The sequence below is a fragment of the Scatophagus argus genome, chromosome 20, assembly GCF_020382885.2.
Source record: "Scatophagus argus isolate fScaArg1 chromosome 20, fScaArg1.pri, whole genome shotgun sequence".
NCBI lineage: Eukaryota > Metazoa > Chordata > Actinopteri > Scatophagidae > Scatophagus > Scatophagus argus.
This window is the reverse complement of record NC_058512.1, coordinates 5,371,006-5,387,650: the sequence shown is the minus strand read 5'-3', so window position 1 is coordinate 5,387,650 and position 16,645 is coordinate 5,371,006. Positions and strand designations below refer to the sequence as shown.

At 41.8% G+C, this 16,645-nt stretch overlaps 1 protein-coding gene across 1 annotated transcript; it reads right to left on the bottom strand.

Moving 5' to 3' along the window:
• Positions 1-2,269: 2,269 nt before the first annotated feature.
• slc45a2 (solute carrier family 45 member 2) lies at positions 2,270-14,012 on the bottom strand. The gene is made up of 3 exons (XM_046375336.1): positions 13,541-14,012; positions 11,102-11,278; positions 2,270-2,476 (listed from the first exon to the last, which is right to left on the bottom strand). The coding sequence occupies exons 1-3, from the start codon at positions 14,010-14,012 to the stop codon at positions 2,304-2,306; spliced, it is 822 nt and encodes a 273-aa protein (XP_046231292.1). The 3' UTR covers positions 2,270-2,303.
• Positions 14,013-16,645: the final 2,633 nt, after the last annotated feature.

Genomic DNA, 16,645 nt, shown 5'->3' with positions numbered 1-16,645 from the left:
TTTGACAGTTATTATTTTACATGCCTGATGCTACAGCAGAGCTTCTCTTGGACTGAAACAAACATGATGAAGCAGCTCCTAATGCCTTCGGGAGCCATCTAATGAGTGGATGCAGTGCGCTTCAGTGTGTAGATCTGGTGCAAAAGAGAAGGCAGCAGTAATTGCTTGCTGCTTACTGTATATGGGCACACATACATATACAGTGTTCACGGTCACATCAGGCAAGTAATCCACAGAGGAGCTAATGATCTCAGTGCAGGGCGCCATGATGCTAACGGATACTGGGTGCCATGATGGATGTGTAAATAAGAACATATACAAACACATTGTCCCCTCGTTTCCGTCCCTCACACACAGACATGTTTAACAGCACAGGTACTTACAGGAGTAAAGAGCAGAGGACACGGCATTAATACAAAGTCCCCAGCAGCCCACTTCTACTCCCCTCTCATATGTGGCGTAGGCTGTCGAGTTATGGTCTGCATAAGGATTTCCTTTGTATACAATCTGCAGAGAAGAGAAATAATTTCAAAGTGTGTCGGATTACATGGCATCCTTTCCAGGGAAGGAAGCCAAAAAGAGCCATAAAAGCTGAAGAGATCCAAGCACACAAGTTCACTCATATTTCTAAAAAGCTGGCCTCAGTCTTTAAGTATAAAGTATAAATAAAGTCTTTAAGAAAAATCTTTTCTTTCCAAGCAAATTCGAGCTCAGCAGGGAGCCACTGACTCCTACTAACCCCTGACAACAACGCCTGCGATTTTAGATTACATATTACAGTAAGTAATGAACTGTGGCGCCGAGTGCTGCGTCACACAGTGAAGAGAGTCTTTTTGATCAGCATGCAAGCCACGAAACCGAAAAGAATCCATCATTATTACATACAACAACAGACGACTCGCCCACTCTCACCCTCCATTTGCCATCACGTAAATAGGGATTAATGGAGCTTGAACACAAACACCCTGCAGCTTGTTGTTCTTGTTCTTCTGTTTGTTTGTTTTTTGGGGGTTTTTTTTTTCTCCTGCCTCTCACCTTGCTTTGTTTGACGTTGAGTCACATTTAGGGCTACTACCGAAATTTATTTTCAACAAAGATTAATGGGTTGATTATTTCTTTGAAGTATTGTTTAATCTATAAAATCATGTCATACAGCAGCACTCATGGAGGGAAAAAAAAACAATTTCCCAAGGTCAAATTGCTAAATATTCAGTTTAAAATTAAACCCTCCCACTCGAGAAACTGGAAATATAATTTCTGACATTTTTGCTTAATATACGACTTAAATGATTAATGCATTATCCAAATAGTTTCAGGTAAAATTTCTGTTCATCAACTAATCAGTTAATCAACTAATATTTTCAGCAAGAAATACTCAAGAAAACACTCAATTAACATGAAGCTGGAGCCATGAGACGGTTAGCTTAGCTTAGCATAAAGATTGTATCTTGTTTGCATCTCTTCAGCCTGGTTTTGTGACAGAGCCAGGCTAGTTCTCTTAGCCCATGTTTCCAGTCTTTATGCTAAGCAAAGCTAACCATGTCCAGACTGTAGTTTCATAATCAACAGACATACAGGTAGACAGCAGAACATTAAGATGCGATGAATGATAACACTCTCATAAAGGTCTCGCTCAGCCAGCTGTTTTCCTCAGTTGGCTGGGAGAAAACAGCTAACCTGGCTCTGTTTTCTCAGATTTATCATTTAATTGATCAGTTGTTTTGTCTATAAAATGAGCTGAGTGAGGGACCTTTCTTGCACCTCTTTCTTTCATCTCACTCTCCACTTATTTCCTGTCCCTTCTCTACTGTGCATGGGGAAAAAAATACTGTTATAAAGCCTATCATATTGTGCCACAGCTCACGGTGACATTTTAAAATGTCTTGATTTGTCTGAGCGACAGTCTTGATCCCAGCAATATTTCCTTTACAGCCAATATAAAATAGAGAAAAGCAGCAGATCCTCACATTTGAGAAGCTGAAACAAGCAAATATTTGGGCATGGTGCTTGGAAAAAAATGACTCAAACAAGTCGCTGATTATCCAAACAGAAATTTGTATGAAAGAGGACATTTAGAAGTGACTTCAATGGCAGTAATTGTTGCAATTAAGTTCAAAAGAGGACAATAAACGGAGATTAGGAGCTCTGCACAGCACTAGAAGAGACACAAAGCAGTGATGGGGAACTAAAAGGTGAAATCAAGACTTTGAAATGTTGTTAGTTAGAATCGGTTAGGTTAGCACCCACTGGTTTGTTTTTGTTTTGTTTTTTTAATGCGTGGAGTGACGTTCACATGTGTGTTATCACCATGCAGAGACACACAAAATAATACCTGTCCCATAAAGTCTGTGAAGAAGAGCATATTGCAGAGGAAGGCTGTCCATCCCAGCAGGTGACTGACACACAGGTAGCGATAGTGGTTTGGCATGTTCATGACAGCTGCCATAAGCGACCTGAACGTCATCCTCTTCTGGACCTGAGAAGACGCACAAACATCACATACATAAGTGCCAACAGATTTCGACGCTAACTCAATGAATAAATCAATAATATAAATGAAACAGCTTCTTCCAGTCACGGCACTCATCACCCTCGTAGCATTTCATGCCCAGTGGCGCCTGCACCTGATAACGGATCAAAAGCTTCAATAATAACGAAACAAGAATAAAAAAAATACCAAAACCCATCAGCAACGTAAAGATGACAGAGGGCTCAGGGGGGAGGGATGATGAAAGCCATAAGGGAAACAAGCTGGCTTTTTGAATCAATCAGTCATGTCATCCTATGGGAGAAATACTGTGATTGTACAAAGCTTCAAATGAAGTATGAAGTATGCTTATAGAAATAACAACAACAACAACAAAAAAAATCTTCAGTCATCATAGACTTACACTCACAGCATACTTGAAAATATATATATCTCGGATACACTGTACATAGAATACTCACTACGAAGGAAATCCAAAGAAATTAGAGCAAGATGAAGACTATCAAACCAAGAGCATGACATGACTGATCAAAGAGATGATTAATAAAAAGTCCCTACAACAGCATTAAGAACAAGATGATACAAATTCGATTCCTCCTTTTCATCAAGACGTAGTCAGATCTCGGCTCCTGCTGGGATGGTCTGATGAACTCATTTACATAGAAAAATCACATTTTAAGCCATTTTAATGGAAACTGTAGGAAACTGAAATGTTCTGCCTATATATTCACACTACTACGTGTTATTGATAGAGTTTCCTCCGTAAAGCACAGCCTGTTTTATCATTCAAACCTGAAGATCCAATATTCCCATGCTAGAACTGTGTTTCATTTATAGTTTACACCCGACAAGTTCCAGGCTTGTTTTGGTGAGGCTGTTGAAAAAAAAAAATACTAGGTTCAAAAATAAGACTTTAAAAAACTTAACAGTCAACATAAAAGAAAATCTAGGCCGGGTCCATGGCTGTTGGGCAGCTATCAGCAAGCTTCTAGCAAGTCTGCATCTTCAGCTTTCAGCACCAGCAATGAACCCCCTCTGAGAAGTGTCTACCTCATGCCTTTAAACAGAACACCACACACAAACCAAGGTTAGGTCTTAATCATTTAAGACACTTAAATAAGATAAATAAGAAAGATTCCCCCCTCGCTGGAAGCTCATCCAATGTGTATGGTCGAACAACCTTGAAGTTACAAATGCATGAGCCAGTGAATTCAACTGTATTGGTTGTGTTACAAAAAATCAGCTGAGAGGTTATTATATTAACAGAATGATTACTGAAATGAGCAGAAATTACTTTTGTGAGGAGATTAGCGTGCTACACTGTGCTCACATGTGCACTTTATAATTCAATTACATTTCAGTTCAGTTTATGTATATCGCCCCAATTCACAACAAAAGTTATCTCATGACACGTTCCAATTAAAGCGGGTCTATGAGTTATAGACTCATAGGAATTGTAACTCCGGGGGGGTCAGCGTGTAATAAATGAGGGTTGGTGAGCGTGTCAAACTGATCTCTGGACCCCGAGGACGGACCGGAAGGGAAGTGCTGACACACACTATGTACTGTGTTCAGTATATCCGCTTCCTGCAGTGCTACACTGAAGTCTTTCTCTTTGCCACATCAAACATAACACTTTTATGACTGTGCTCTGAGATCAAAATGAAAGTATCCCACGTCTTGTGCATTCTTCAAATGGATTTCCTGGTAATTCCACAAGACCATATCAAAGGTTCTCATTATCGTCTCTCTGAGGATTAACTTTCAGAATTTTAAGCAAGCTTGCTATTCCGCCAGAGGCCTCAGATCATTTATGTAAGAATACACACCCTATGGTCCATGCTGGACTTCATGTTTATTCATAATAACATTTAACCACCACTTAACGAGAAAGCTTTCAACAGAGCTGATACTGAGGCTACATTACAAGTCAGTTTTCTCTTAATTGTTGCATCAAATTCTACCTGTGAGTGCGGGCAGGACAAGAGGTTGATGGAAGGATAAATAAAGTCTAAGCGTGTATACTGCGTATGCATGCAGATTAAACAGCACAAACCTCCTTGTTTGGCTGCTTGGCACTGGAAGTCACTGAGTTGGCCTCCCCCAGAGCGGAGAACGACCTTGGCCTGAGGTCTGGGCCGGACACAGAGACCGCAGGAGAGACGGGATCTTTGGCCAGCGCTCCATAACCATTGCTGTGGGAGCCGAGTAGGCGGAGGGCGCTGGAAGCTGAGCGGTCAGAAGCAGATGGGTCTTTTCCCAGAGGTTTCTCCGGAATACTGAAGAGGTGCACGGTGAGGAAGATGCCCCAGGTCAAAGCGGAGAAGAAGTAGATGACTTGGTACTCTGAACCCAGCAGCTGGCCGATCCCTGAATGACCCCAGTCCATAGCTCCCACCAGGTATCCACATGCTCCGCCCAGACCTGGGAGACACAGCAGCAAAGATTAAGACTCTATGTAGACAGAAAGTGCAGTTTCTTTTTCTTTAAAAAGAGTCAGTACTCTTCATCCTCAAATTCTGCCAGAAACCTTCCCTTGCAGCATGTATATTTATAAACACAGAAGTGATATACCATGTGATTATACCATGACAGCAGTTACCGAGCACCATGATCATGTTGAGTCATGCCTCTTGTCACTTGGCAAATATAAGTTCAATATTCACACTTTTTTCACAGTTTTGGTTGGTACCAACTTCAGCTAGTCCTTAACTATGTCTGGTGATGAGCGGTCTGCAGTCTGTCTGCTTTTCTGTCATTTAATACTTTGTCATTATAAGAGTATTCATTATAGCTGCTTTATGTGTGGTAAATATATGTGATTATGTAACAGCACACACACACACACACATGCAAGCATAACTAAGTATATAAAAAATTAAACAAATTGCCTTTTTTTAAATTACAAATACTGCATTACTGCACATTTAACTTAATTGCTGCGCAACTAGGAAATGACCTCCGCAGACAAAGAGTACAAATTGGCACTAAATGACAAATACAATGGGCACCATATTAGTGTAAAACATAACATTCAGCACTCCAGCAAAGCAATTTAAAACTTAAGACAAAAGATGAGTTGAACTCAGGCCACATTCACTGTCTCAATACGATCACATGCAAACTCAGAGGCAACACAAGCCCGAGCTGCACACAGCGTGTGCTTTAGCGTGCTTTTAAATATCACGCCACTCTCTTCTCTCACTGGCTTTCATCGACAACGCAGCCTCTTTTAATTATTATACTAACTGCAGGAGCCTTCAAACTGCTCTACATTTTGTTTTAATGTTTTTTCCCCACTCTTACTGCTGAGGCATGTATAGCCTATGTCAGGAATACAGTGTCTCTGAAAGGGAAATGTTTTGGATCAGATTAAGTGCCGATTAAACATCACTGCAAGTGGTAGGATCGCCCCAGGGCGAGAGGGAAGAAAGCTGGGACAAAAGCTCTGGCTAACCCTGAGGCTGGTCCACTACAGATCCTGCTCCTGGCTAATGTCTGCTGACCCTTCAGCAGGAAACCAGGGACTTTAGTGGGCACATATTTACAGAAACCTGGATTACAGAGGATCCAAGACTCTGGCAAGACGAGGGGAGGCAGATTCTGTCCTCCCATCAGTGATACTTGGTGATGAAACATCACAGATGATTGCAGTGTGATCAACTATTTGTCACCCTGGTAGCAAAACCACTCTGGAAAGCCTGTCTTATATGTAGGTTGCCTGTACAGAATAAAAGTGAGCAGCCTGTTTGCTTGTATGCAACACAGAAAATCCAAAGCAGTTTCTTCATTATTGCCCTTCAGGGAGACATTTGTGCACCGGAGAATAAAACTGACTGCAGGTTTTGTTAAATGTAATCGTGTGCCTGCATTATGATAAACAATGTACAAAGTCAAAAACAAACAAAGCAAGATTAATAACACAAATGTTTCTGATTAGTTGATTGACTGACTGACAAACTGTTTGGTTCATTCCTTATCCTTAACTTCCTTAACTTAATTTCTTGCACATTTCATTTGGTGGTATTTCTTTTAGAATACTTAACTTTATTTTTCGTTAGATATGTTGTATATTTCCCTTTTATATATTTATATATATGTTTGTGTAGCATATATGTGGAGTGAATGTACATGACTGCTGCAATTGTGACATTTGACACGCTGGGATTATCTATCTATCTATCTATCTATCCATCCATCCATCATCCATCTATCTCTCTCAACTGCAGCTCCCAGAGTAGACAGACTATTTCCTACATTTGGCCCCTTGAAATGGAGGGTATTTCTCTACATTTCTACAGCAGCTGACAGGTAAAATAATAACCACTTCAAGTGTCACACCTGGAACATTGCTGTTTAGGTGCCGCAACAAACACTCTTCTCTGATTCAAAATCCTTCTCCCTTTTCTTTCTCTGTCATTAATGTCAGCTCATGGTTGTACCTTTCTGCCCCAGAAATTACTCTGATGCTTTTATTGCGGCACAGTGCAAGCAGAGCAAAGCAGAGATATTACTGTGGGCCATTGTGGTCTCAAAAATACACACAGAGTCATTGAAAACAACAAGAGAGACATTTAATATCTGCAAGGTGTAATTTGATGTATATAGGCTATGGGGCTATCGATAAAATCAAAGCAGTTTCACATTACGGCAGCAAGAGTTGTTTTATGCATGGCTGAACGAGCTCGAGACGGAGGCCCAAACAGAACATGGAAATGACGTAAAACAGCAAACTTTAAAAGATACATCTTTACTGCAAACAAGGCTGCGATTAGGCTACATGTGCTAAATGACGTTAAACGTTAGCATGCTAACATGCTCACAGTGGTAATGCAATGCTGATGTGTAGCAGGTGTAATGTTAACCATGTTCACCACCAAAGAAGCAACCAGATGGACTTATTACTCCGCTGAAACCAAACACTGCTGCTGTATCACCAGTGATGTGAGCAATTAGCATCGACGAGGAGCTGAACTGAACACGATGATTCAGATCATTAAAGTCATTTGAAATGTCCTCCTAATTGTTGATGTTCGCACAAAGCAACAGCTTGGGCTGATGGGAAAGTCATTAGTTTTCCCTAAACACTTACTGGACAATTTAAAAGTAAATGATGAGGAATATCTGTAACAAATTCAGAAATTCAATTCATCCAATAGTTTGTTGAGACATGAACGTCAAAAATATATGTGGCTCTGGATACAAAGTAAGGGGATCACCAAAGTCATTAGGATTTATCCCTGAGGCACCATGAATGTTTACCAAATTTCACGGCAATCCATCACACAGCTGTTAAAAGCATAATATGCAGGATTTGTGGGTTGCTGTGTGTAAACACGCCATTCAGAGGTGCAGTGAGCAAGAAAGATAGCTCATTGCTGAGTTTCATTTCCAGGTCATGGTATGCCGACCCTGTGGGATGGCGGTATTTATCATCCTGGAAACAAGAGTCAACAATCAACTATCTTTCTCCAAAATCACTGACTCCCAGAAATGCAGCAAAGGCAGCACAATGCCAAGAAAATAAGACAAGAACAGGCAGACGGCAGACTCCTCCACACACCTCTTGCGGGCCATAAGTGATGATTAAGGGGATTATATTTGTGTGATACACTGTTTTCTGGGAGCTGCGTATTGTACCTCAGGACCAAAGCGGTGGAGCGATCGATCAGCCAGTTGATGGGAGGGAACAATGACACACAGCTAGTTTAGCTTGAAAATTCACTCTGTTGCCAACAAAAGATCTGTTGTCAGTCCAGGAGAAAACCAAGCTGTGAAGGATTGCACGCTCCCTCACACACCAATAGAGGCTGTGAAACACAGAGTTTTGAAAATAGCATTTCACAGCTGACATCTGCCCTCACACACACAACAAAGGTACGTGAATCACGGGGACACACAAAACAATTCGTGCTTCCTCCTCCTCAAACACCGCATACCAGCGGTGGCAGCAGGGGCGTCTGAAGAGTCATGTGCCTAGCATCTGTCTCTTTCAGCCCAGACCCATGACTGCAGCACATGACCAGCTCAGGGCTGGATTACTGCCTGACTAGCGAGCTCACACCACCCGGCGCCTGCTGAGTGCACCACTGAGCGCTCCTGCCCCCGAAGCGGCGTATGACAAAATCTCAGTTTAATCCTGTTTATTTTTAGTCGTTTCTTTAAAGGCTAATTTGGAATATATTTTGTAATGCTATGGTGGTTTTTACAGAAGTGGTTTGAAATAAATGAACAACCTGAATAAGGTGCCGTGTCAGGTCAGGAAGTTTTCTTGCACCACTGGATTGCAACGCGGTCGTGTTTACAGTTACAGCACCCAGTTTGCACTTTTAACATCGAAATATTTGCTCGCTGTCATCAGTGGCTGCCATGCCAACGACCAAGCAAAACACAAATGCAACTGCAGCTTTGTTCAACAGCTACATTCAACACTATTGATTTTCTCTTCAGAAAACATGAGGACAAAAAGGGCCATTACACCCCCTCCAACACCCGATGAACATTTCAACAGCATAGTGACATACACAACACCAAGAGACAGCACTTACATTGCATCCAAAAACATACAAACAAACAAACAAACAAACAAAACAATCATCAAGGTGAAAACATACCTGGAACAACAAGCTCTGTTAGACCGCATCAGGAAAAACCATACAAACCGCTTTCAAAGCTCACGTCCTCCACTGACTCTCACCTCATCTCGGACTAAACAAATGAGACAAAGACCTCAACATCCGCACCAATACAGGAATAAAATCTGTAATCACATGTTCAGCATCTCTTTGAACACTAATGGAAGACTAATACCATATGTAGTCATTCACAGCACAGGATGCACATAAAACAGTCAGACATATGCACTCATTGTAAGCTCAGTACAGCTGACAGCTACCTTCAGTGTCCCTGTACCTGGACTGTGGCCTTCTGTTATCCCCTCCCATGCTCAGTGATCTGAGCGCTCTCACCACAAGTCAACACAAATCATAATGCTGTTTAAAATGTGAGCACGTAACCGTGTGAAGGACAGGAAGAAAAAACATTTTGTACGTGTATGAGTAAACCTGCAAACTCACCAAAAATACGTCCAAACTCAAACAGCTCTCGTTTAATTCATTTTATTTTGCCTTTTTTTTTCACTTCACCCTCCCCTTTTTATTCTTTATTTTGAATTACTTTTTACAAATATTTGTTTTGCTTTTTTCTCCAAATGTTGTCCCCTGTTACTTATTTGTGTCCTTTTAGAAATCAGCATGGTCTGATGTTGCTTTTGAATTGAATGAAGTTGGTTATAGCAGCATTTGGTGAATAAAGGGATATAAAAGTCTTTTGCTCTCATCTGATCCCTTTCATCCATTCGACCATACAACCATAACCTGGAGGTGAAGTGCAGACAGATTAATCCACAAGGAAAGCATTTCACAACATGTAAGCCTGTCTGTGTGAGAAACTCACAATTTAAAAGTTTGGAAAGGCAACCACTCAGCCTGAAAGTTGTCACACTCTCAATTCTCAATCCACAGAGTGAAAGGAGTTCGACACGAATCAGTTAGTCAAACGCACTCTGAAATTCCCTGCGAGACTTATTATTAAGGAAACATTTGGTCGCATTTACTTTTCTGAAGTTGATAAAACAAACAGAGGAGTACTTAAGTACATAAGGATGTTGTATTGACAATATTTCAAGGACGAAATGGGGAAGCGACCACTGTTACTGTATGTTTGTTCATTCTGAGTTCTCAACATGTTTGTATTTTGTCTGGTAACACATTTGGGCTGACATTCGCTGCCTCACGTAAGCCAACAGTTGCATGTATGTGCACATCCAGCTGATACTGAGCCACATCATTCATTTGGAGTCGTGTTCGTGGCCACCTGTCATATCTAATCCAGCAGTCACCTTCTTTAAGCTCTGAGGTTTTATTTATTTATTTATTTTTGGGTCTCTCCCAGCTTCTGAAATGTCTGGCTCTTTGGCTGCTCAACGCTTCACAAACAAACAAAACACTCTGTAGGGCTGAGGGGACTGCAGAGCTGATCAGTCTCAGCGGGTTTGTCTTTATGAGCATCATTTGATCCATCGTTAATAAAACATACTCGAGGGCAGGTTTAAAAATCTATTTTATATGTTCAAAATGACTTCATTCATACCATCCATACCTTAAAAGACATCATTCAACATTGCAGACAAATACAATCAAGATTAAAATGCAGGCTGCTGCCTGTATGGTGAATTCTCAATAGTTTACCCAGCAGTAAATTGAGATGTTGGACACTTACTAATCATCAACATTTTGCAACAGATGTAGAGCTGCATAGCAGTAGTTTTTTTTTATCAGTTAACTGTGAACTGTGCATCGTGGGATTGTGCTGTAAGTAATAAACAATCAGGCTATGCAGTGTTTTTTTTAGTTTAGACCTTAAGAGGTGCTGGTGGTGGCATCCATCCATCCATCCATCCATCCATCCATCCATCATCCATCCAAGACATGCACAGTCTCGCTGAACATGCAGACAACAGCACCGTATGTGCTGTTCCAGCCACCATCAGCATCAGTCATGCCAAAATGGGATCCACTTGGTTGTGTGTGTGTGTGTGTGTGTATTACACACCTGTGAGTAGGGCGTGGTAGTGCAGACCTCTCTCCTTGTCTTGATGTGAGCACACATCGAACAGGTAGGCCTTGATGGGCCCGTCGATGAAATCTGCCGAGAAGTCGAAGAGCACGACTCCGAGCATCACCACCACTATGGCCCATGTGCTCCTCACTGACCTGTTGCTGATGAGCGCTGCAAGACAGAACAAAACACCTCGTCGCTCATCCAGCACTGCGGACAACAACCCCATCACACACCCACGTCGGTGACTTAATGTTTACCGTTCCTGAAGAGTGAAATTTGCAAGAAGAAGAAGAAACACTGAAAGCCTGTCAAAAGACAATAAGTAACATTTTCCCATATAAACTAATTATCCTTGATGGGTAACTATTACATCTTAAAACCTGGCAGTTTGATCAAAGCCAAGCCTTGTTTTGTGTTCCTTTCAGAAGGAAAGAAGGATGCTAAAAACACATCACAAGAAAAACACCTGGGACTGGAACACAGTGAGGTGGATTTTATGAATTATGTGAGAGATATGAGTGTGTTTAGCAAGATAAAAACAGTATAAATCTATTTTTTAAAAAACAACTTAAAAATAGATGTACTGTTGCAGGAGGAAAGTTCACAGAGTTACATTAGCTTAACTTCTAGCTTCTCGGTTGCTCTGCACACGACTTTACATAAGGTCTGAATGGACCTTTCTCGATGTGTCAAACAAAAAGAAAATCAGTGTGAAATCAGTGGGGAGTGGTAGTCATTGTGAAGCTGTTAAGACTGAGGGCAGTTACAACAATGCAAACATTATGTCACACGATTGCCTTGGCATTCGCTACAACCCTGAGAAACACGGCAAAGGTAATCGGCTTATCCAGCGTACGTCAGAGGAAAGAAATGCTTCATAGACCGAATGACGATTACAGCAAAGCCAAGAGTCTTTTTAACAGGAACTCAATGAGAATCTTTTCAACAGTATTTCCTGTAATGTACAGTACTTTACAAAACACACACTGTGTTGCTATTCAGACAGTTCAGTGGTTTCATTCTCCAACCTCGTACGACAAAACTTGCTCCACACAGCGTGTGTACAGAGTGATTTAGATATTTTCTAAAACGTGCAAAGATGCAAAACCGACTGCTGAAAATGTTTTTTGTGGTATTCACTGTCCTGTGTAACAACCACTCTAATTATCTTCCAGTGACAAGATAAGTTTGAGGTATTCAAAGATATTTTCAGAGATGTTCTAACAGAGGAGACAAACCAATTTAAGTATTTTGAATAGAAAAGTCTGCAACCCCAGAGATGGCGGTTGTGTGACACCCACCCCACCTGCTTTATAACAGCTGACTCTATGCATGCGGTTTGGCGTCCTGGTGAACACTGAAAGTGTCTCTCTCTCCATTCATTTAGAGAGGAGCCTGGTCCATAATAACTGGAGGCTGTTGAAGAGATGCCTGCAGAGTGGCGAGACTTGCCCATAAGGACTCTGAATATTTTAAACCCTATTAATTTAAAGTTATCACTGAACTATCGCCATCATTTCTGCATTTCAGACTGAACATGCCCTTAGGTGCACTATGATCCTGTGAATGTTCGGTGAGGTACAATACAGCAGGGTTATAATTCTCAGCTCATGTGGTTAGTCTGCACAGAAAGGGTACCGATAGCTCAAATCATTAATAAAAGCTCACAGATTCTTTTTGTGTGGAGATGCTCTTGTGATGCTGCCTGGAGCCCAGCGCATTCTCGTGAAACGTTTTAAATGTTATCAGCGGTTTCCTACCTCTAACTAAAATGTTCACTTAGATTTTTCTCACTCATGCGTTATCATCCGCCTGTGCCAGTGGGCATCGGCTCAGGACCACCCTAACAAGTCACACGTTCAACTTCAGTCACAAGTTAAAAGTATGAGCGTAGGAGCCTCCCGGGTTCTTATGCCCACACATTTAACAAGTGAAATCTTGATGGACGTGTCACTTTATTCCAAATAATCACTGAGCACTTTGAAAAAAAAATCCAAATGGTAAGAGAAATTTTGACATCGTGAAATAAAAGCTACAATCACCACATCAGTGTGTTAATAATCCACTTAGATCATGAACCGAAATGGCAGGTTAAAGCTGATGTTCTTTGAGCAGCGACAAAGCCATCGAGAAAGAACAGTTAGGGCTCTTATCCTGACAGAAACCTAAATAACCCTTTGTTATGTTGATAAGTATAAGCACACATTAAAATGAGACCGAGATCAGATGTCAGCAGTATTTCCTGCAGTCTTTCTGTTTCTCTGGGATGAAAAGAACTGATTAGTCATTCCCTCTCATTTTCTGTCAGCCCCAAAAAGGAACTCATTTTCTGTTATGACAGGGATAAAAATACATCTGTACCTCCCGCTCGCACTCTCCACTGTTTGAAGTTTATCATCCTTTTCTCAAATTCCCCCGCCCCTCCCTCACCTGAGATGACAGCATCTCCGTTCAGGAACAAGGTGAGTCCCAGCAGCATAAGGAGGCCCAGTGCCAGAATGTAAGGCCTCCTCCGGCCCCATGACGAGCGGCAGTAGTCGCTGGCCGAGCCGATGATGGGCTGGAGCAGGAAGCCCAGGATGGGGCTTATCAGCCACACAAAGCTGTACAGGCTGCGGGGAAGGCCCACGCTCAGAAGCACCGGTGTGACAAATGCTGCCTCCACGGCGTAGCAGAATTCCCTTCCAAACATGACCAGGCCGTGGAGGATGAGGCGGCCCCGCGAGCGCTTGGGGGGCTCCACGGCTCCGAACACAGCGCTCTCCCCACTGTCCATGTAGTGGTCTTTGGAGTCAGTATAGTCTGTTGAGTACTGGTGCAAAGAAGTGCCGTTGTGTTTGCCAGTCTCCGGGACCCTGCAGGGCTGGGGCCTCGCAGACTGGTCCTCTGACAGAAGGGTCATGGTGGAGAGAGGCGGGGGGAGGAAAAGGGTAGAAGTAAAAAAAAAAAAAACGGAGAGGGAGAATGAAAAGGGAAGAGAAGAAGAGTTTTAGGTAAAAAAGAGACAAAGACAGAAATTGTGATAGTTTGTCTTCTCAGTGCACTTCCTGATGGATAAATGGCCAAATGCCCAGTCCCTGCATCGGTGCTCAGCTTGAGCTAATCCTCCTCTCTAGTGCATAGCTGAGCAATGAGTCCAAGATCCACAGAGCTTTTACTTTACATGTGAAGGTCTGCCTCTGGGTCTGAGCAGAGCAAAGTGGGAGTCAATGAAGAAGCGAGGGAGAGGGGAGGAGAGAGAGCAGTGGGTGTATTTAAGGAGTGACTGAATGTTTCTTCCCCATCTCCTGACTTCAAAGTGCTGTAGTAAAAGACCTGGGGCGATGTGTGTGGAGAATTACATGCATGAGAGTGTGTGATGTGGTAACGAGGGTCATTTATCCCATTGTTTCCACAGCCATGAATGATTAGCTGGTAGTACAGTGCAATATTTATTTCTTTGTGAGAAGTTTCTCTTTTGTTCAGCAGTGAGACAGCTGCCACCAGATCTAATTCATTTAAAAGCTTGTTTAAAAAGCGAATAATTTGAATTGTGTGTATGTATTATGTAAATGGGAGAACAGTCATGTAAAAACATATTTAAATGTACTATTTTGCAATTTCAAGACAGCCTTCCTGCATGACAATTAAATTACTTAATGATTTCTATGGAGTTCAATGGATTTGCAGAGAAAAATGAATATATATAGAACCTTACAGTTCTGCTTTACCATTTGCAATTTTTTGTTTAATCCATACATTAATTTGTATTTTAATTAATCTTTTCTTATGCCATGCTGGTGTTGTGGCTTAATAAGCCTTAATTTGTCCACAACTACTGACATCTCCATCCATACCAGCATGCTAACACGCTGACCTAAGCTGGTGAGCATAATAAACATTACATCTGGTAAACCTCAGCATGTCACTGTGAGCACGTTAGCATTTAGCTCCAAGCACTGCCCCACGGAGCAGTTAGCACGGCTCCAGACTCTTAGTCTTGCTTAAAAAGTATTGATCATAATTAACATTTTAATAGTCATAGTGTGTGTGTCTGTGTGTGACTGAATACTTTTCTTTCTTCTTCTGTGGTTTACTGAAGAAAAAACAAAACGACCCAGTCTTGCAGGAGACACAGCCAATCCACTCGCATCGAGAAAGCTAAAAGATGGTCTGAGCTCTTTGCCTCTTGTTACTTTTCACGTGTGTCATCAGATCATCATGTGCTTTTGCAGAATGAATGTTTTATTTCATTGCATTTTGAATGAGAATTGAGATGATGCAATTTAAAACAATAATGATGTGTTTAAATATTAGGTTTATTTAACTAACTGTAAGAAAAGCTGGGACTGTATTCCTTGGTGTGCTGGTCTGTGACTCGCCACTGACAGCGTAATGTTGTGACCTTAAATCGGGAAGACATTTGCGACTTCCTCTTCGCTCTGGACTTCGCTCCGGCGATCAAAGATATGGCAGCGTCTTGCAAAGGTCAGCTTAAGGTCAGGTGTCTGTCCTTCTCAGAATCAGCAGACCAATCCCAAGAACAATCACAAGAATCACAAGAACATCATTAGGACTCGATCACACAAGTCACTTTGTGTGAGCCATAAGAGACATACAACCACCTTTGTCTTTCACTGAATTTCAGCACACGTCTTTGTTACCCCTTGATATGTTTTTCTCTCCGCTCTGATCCCACCCTGCTGAACGCTCATTTTAGCACAGATATCCTGATTAAAACCAGCGGATTAATCTTAGGGGTACAAATCAGTGCTGAGCGGCGTGACAGGACAGCCTGGAGTGATGTGCCACTTTGCAGTAGTCCAACTTACAAAGTCTCATTGGTTGTAAACTGTCGTCTGACAGGTGTAATGACAACAAAGAGCCAGCTGAACAGAAAATAGACTGCAGCTGGTTCTGACCAGTCTCCAGTAATGGAAGGTAAGTGTATTTACCTCTAGTTTGCTACATTTCAGAGGGAAATGTTGTACTTTCTACTGTGCTACATTTATTTGACAGTGTCTACCCTTCACTTATAACTGCGAAAATTGCTGAAGCTTGTTTTGTTGTGTCTAAATGGCTTAGACTTCACATTCACTGGCGTCTCAGGGACTGCAGTTAAAAACACCTCTGAAGCCGCTCATTCTGCAGACAAACAAGGTCAAACTTCAGTCAGCAGTACAGTGACAACCCATTACCCACCGGATAGTCGGAAGGCTGGCAGCACTCGATGTGCAGCATCAGACTAGAACAAAGTGTATATGTGGTATATAACTTAGTCTGTAATTTGATCTGTTATGGACAGGTTTTAGGCTGAGTGATGGGCTTATTTTCAGTGGGTAAAAATGTCGAAAGATTTGGAAATTGGGTCGGAAAAAAAACAAAAACAAACCCAAAACAGTTTACAGTTTCTAAGCCCACCTGTGGATATCTCCATTCAGCTCAGTCTATTCAATCTATTCAACATTTCTGAGTTACATTCAGCTGGGGTGCTTTTTCAAGCAAATATTGATAGACGTGATTGTTTGTGATTAAATCAGCAGAGACAGCACACAT